The sequence below is a fragment of the Nestor notabilis genome, unplaced genomic scaffold (genome assembly GCF_000696875.1).
Source record: "Nestor notabilis isolate BGI_N333 unplaced genomic scaffold, ASM69687v1 scaffold13877, whole genome shotgun sequence".
NCBI lineage: Eukaryota > Metazoa > Chordata > Aves > Psittaciformes > Psittacidae > Nestor > Nestor notabilis.
In genome coordinates this window covers 11,564-15,608 of record NW_009935226.1, presented here as the reverse complement: position 1 = coordinate 15,608, position 4,045 = coordinate 11,564, and the positions used below count along the sequence as shown (strand labels likewise).

At 55.1% G+C, this 4,045-nt stretch overlaps 1 protein-coding gene across 1 annotated transcript in view; it reads left to right on the top strand.

Annotated features, from left to right (window-relative positions):
- Positions 1–279: 279 nt before the first annotated feature.
- Positions 280–4,045, top strand: part of LOC104408211 (calpain-1 catalytic subunit) — a gene marked incomplete at its 3' end in the record, with an annotated part of 8,375 nt that continues 4,609 nt past the window's right edge. The window contains exons 1-6 of the mRNA XM_010017740.1: positions 280–558; positions 1,150–1,219; positions 2,618–2,736; positions 2,853–2,986; positions 3,153–3,321; positions 3,879–3,989. Coding sequence (XP_010016042.1) covers positions 313–558; positions 1,150–1,219; positions 2,618–2,736; positions 2,853–2,986; positions 3,153–3,321; positions 3,879–3,989 — 849 coding nt within the window. The remainder of the gene's footprint in view (positions 559–1,149; positions 1,220–2,617; positions 2,737–2,852; positions 2,987–3,152; positions 3,322–3,878; positions 3,990–4,045) is intronic.

The window sequence follows — 4,045 nt, the reverse complement described above, 5'->3', positions numbered from 1 at the left end:
CTAAAGAGAGCTGGGCAGCGATGGCCGGGCTGGAGGCTGTGGCTCGACAAGGGGCTGGGATTTGGGGTGTGGTCCTGCTGGCACTGGAGCCCCCCTGGGGATGCCCTGTGTGCCGGCTCTGCTCACTGCCCCGGGACAATGCTGATGGAGAAGGTCCCTGCTGTGGGAATGGTGGGGAATTGTGGATCCAGCCTTGGATGTGAAATGGCTGATGTCCCCAGGGGTTGCGTGGGCACCGGGCCCTGCCTCAGCCCCGCCATGACTTTTCGTTGCAGGGAGCGGAGCTGAAGCTAGTGCTGCCGGTGCCCTGTCATGAATCCCTTTGGTGGGATGGCTGCCCGTCTGCAGAGAGACCGCCTGAAGGCCGAGGGGCTCGGCCAGCACGACAACGCCATCAAGTACTTCAACCAGGACTATGAGGTGCTCAAACAGGAGTGCATTGAAAGCGGCACCCTCTTTAGGGACCCCCAGTTCCCAGCTGGCCCCTCTGCCCTTGGATTCAAGGAGCTGGGGCCACACTCCAGCAAGACAAGGGGGGTGGAGTGGAAACGTCCATCGGTAAGTACTGGGCTTGCTTTTGCTTCTCCTTGGGCTGGGCTGGCATCCCTGCCCTGCAATGTTTGCACCGATGCAGTTTGCCTGCCTGCAGCCTGGTGCTGGCCTGCTCAGTCCCTCCAGTGCTTCATAACCGCCTTTCCCAAGGGCCTAGAGCAATGTCCCATGAGTTTCTGCTCAGAAAACATTATGTCTAGCAGGTCCTGCTTCCTCTGGGCTGCAGACTGTGGGCTTTACAATGTGTGGGCTATGTCATTGCTTCGAGGTGTCGTGACATGGATGTGTCACCCTTGGTAACTGGAGCTTTTGAGGATGTATATCTCCTGGTGCCACAAGTGCAAGGAGAATGCCATCAGTCTATCTAGCCGTGTCCTCCCTTGGCTATAGCAGCGGGCCTTGCCTTGCCTTACTCTCGTGGCCTTGGGGTTGCAGTCCCCAAGCAGAGCTTTCCCTGGCAGAGGGCAGGCAGTGTGCATCTCTTGGGAACCATATACCCTTCCTCCTGAGCCAGAGCTGCAGCAGGTGCCAGTCCCCCAGAATCCCAGGCCCTGCCAAGATCCAGCACCAGCATCTGATTCCCTTCTCCTCCTGCAGGAGTTAGTGGATGACCCTCAGTTCATCGTTGGAGGTGCAACCCGGACAGACATCTGCCAGGGGGCTCTGGGTGAGTGCTGGAGCTCTGTCCCTGGATCTTGGTACAGAGAGCGGTGGCTGAGGAGGTCTGGAGAAGAGGTGTTGGAATGAGGTTGAGAGTGGACCAGTTTCACAGCACCTTTCCCCAGACCCGTGCAGTGCATTTTCATGCCAGCCTCTGCACAACAATCGCTGTACCAAAGCTAACTTCCCATTTAGTGTAGTGGAAACTGGAAGGTGGGGTACACCCTGTTGATGGGTTGATGTGTGCTCAGCCTGACCATGCTGTGATCAGCAGAGATGTTGGGTGGATCCATGCATGACACATGTTGACAGCAATGCCAGGAGCTACTCCAAAGAGCTCCCTGCTTTGGTGAATGGTGAGGGATGGCAGTTGGATGGCAGTAATAAACTGAGGTGAGGATGTGCTGGTCATGACAAAGTGTTTGCAAAGCAATGTGTTGTGGCAGAAAGGAATTGAGAGAAGAGCTATGGAGTACAAGCGGTGATTTTTTGTTTCACCAGGGGTGTCTCCCAAGGCAGAGGCACTGAGTCAAGGAGAGCAGTGTCAATGGGCTGGGTACGCTGGCTGGGCTGGCAACTGGAACCAGATCTGGGTACCACCAAGAGCGTCATCCTGATCTGGATCAAGTTGGGTACCTGACTGGTAGTTCATGTACCATAGCACACATAGCACACTGGTTTCAGGGCTGACCACATTTAGCACATCCAGTAATTAGAACAAACTCGCGGTGGTAACTGGAGCACGTAACAGCCCAGAGCACCATCGTGGTGTTCAGTTGCTCATTAAGAAGTGTGGATTGCCATTTTGTCAAACCACAGCTCGGTACAGGTTTTCCAGGCTCAAGGCTAAGGTGTGACAGGCTTCAAAGACTAAAGAGAATGGGGAACCAAGACAAAGAATTTAAAGTGTGGTGCTGTCCTGGAGCAGCATTTGTGGTTAAGAGCACTTGGAAGGAAAAGTGCAGCGGTGTTGCTTGCAATTTAAGAAGCGAGGGAAACAGCGTTAAACCATTTGCTGGATAAAATGTTTTTTTAAATGCATAGTGTAATTCCACGGCAGAACTTGCTTTCTGCAATGTGGAAGGCACTCGTGAATGAGCCCTAGGAGGGTCTAGATAAACGGCTGCAGGAGGGGGTTGTTAGTGATCTGGACGCAGGCTCCTGGTCAGGGAGGATTGTTCCCTGTTGCCTTGAGCTAATACTTCTCTCCACGGCAGGCTGAGCAAGCCTGGCTACCTGAGCTCTGTTTGTCTGCTGGACCCTCTCCATTCTCTCTGCATGCTTTTGGAGCTGGGGAGCCCCAAATGTTTGCAAGGAGAGCACACCGCGGGCCCCTACACATCCACTACCTACCCCCAGCTAGGGAGGTGGTGAGTGCTCACACCAGCTTCCTTTCCTTACCCAGGTGACTGCTGGCTGCTGGCTGCCATCGGCTCCCTCACACTCAATGAGGAGCTCCTGCACCGTGTGGTGCCCCATGGGCAGAGCTTCCAGGAGGACTATGCCGGCATCTTCCACTTCCAGGTATGCTGGGAGCTCCTGGCCCTCCATAGCTGGTTGGCTTGGGTGGTGGTTTGAGGCTAGGGATGAGCAAGTTGTGTGATGGTCCAAGCTCACCTCACTTTCTCCTGACCCTGCAGATCTGGCAGTTTGGTGAATGGGTGGATGTGGTAGTGGATGACCAGCTGCCCACCAAGGACGGGGAGCTCCTGTTTGTCCACTCAGCAGAGTGCACTGAGTTCTGGAGTGCTCTGCTGGAGAAGGCCTATGCCAAGTGGGTACCCTTGAGGCAGGCATGTGGGGGACAGGGCACCTCCCTGTGTGGGGTGGAGGGCAGGGGGTCTCTTCTATCCCTGTTCCTGCTTGTGCTGGGTGCCAGGGGAGCAGCAGTGGCTGTGTCCTTGTCACCTCACACCTCCTTCTCACTGGTGGGTGCTCAGGCTGAACGGCTGCTACGAGTCGCTCTCGGGGGGCAGCACCACTGAGGGCTTTGAGGACTTCACTGGTGGTGTGGCAGAGATGTACGACCTCAAACGGCCGCCACGCAACATGGGCCACATCATCCGCAAGGCGCTGGAGAGGGGCTCCCTCCTGGGCTGCTCCATCGACGTAAGTGGTGCGCTGGGATGGGCCAGGGGCTCTGCCCCAGCAATGGCCAAAGCAAGGGCTCTCAGCCTGAGATGGTGTCAGCAGGGCCCTCGCTGGGATACTGGGCAGGACGTTTCTTCTTTTCCCTCTTGGCAGAGTACCCTTTCCAGAGCTAGTGGGGGGCATAGCATGTGGGGCTGCAGCCCAGCTGCTGTGAATGGGCTGCTTTGGATGGAGCAGAAATGTCCATCTTGAATGCAGGCTGTTGAACAAGAGTTTGCCTACAGCTCTGGCTGTGTTTTGCATCAGCATCTGCGAATTACCTGGATTAGGGGTTTCCATCTGCTCCCTCTCATGCTTTAAGAATTTTGGATGGTTCCTTGATGCATCTGCAGGGCCCTCCATCAGGGAAACTGTCTTTAAGTTGTCCTCAGCCAGCAGCCTTTGAGCGCAGGGAGCTGATACCTGCTGCTTCTCTTAGCTAGAGCAGTGCAAAGCAAGGGGAATGCTCCACACGGTGGAGTAAAAGGTTTAGGGTTTTTAGTCATATTCACTTGAGTCTTGCACATTGTCCTCAGATCACAAGTGCCTTTGACATGGAAGCGGTGACCTTCAAGAAGCTGGTGAAGGGCCATGCTTATTCTGTTACAGCCTTCAGAGATGTGAGTTGGCTAAGTGAGACTTTAACAGCAATAAAATAGCCTGGCCAGTGGTGTGGACTCAACCTCCCATGTCTGGTTGTTAG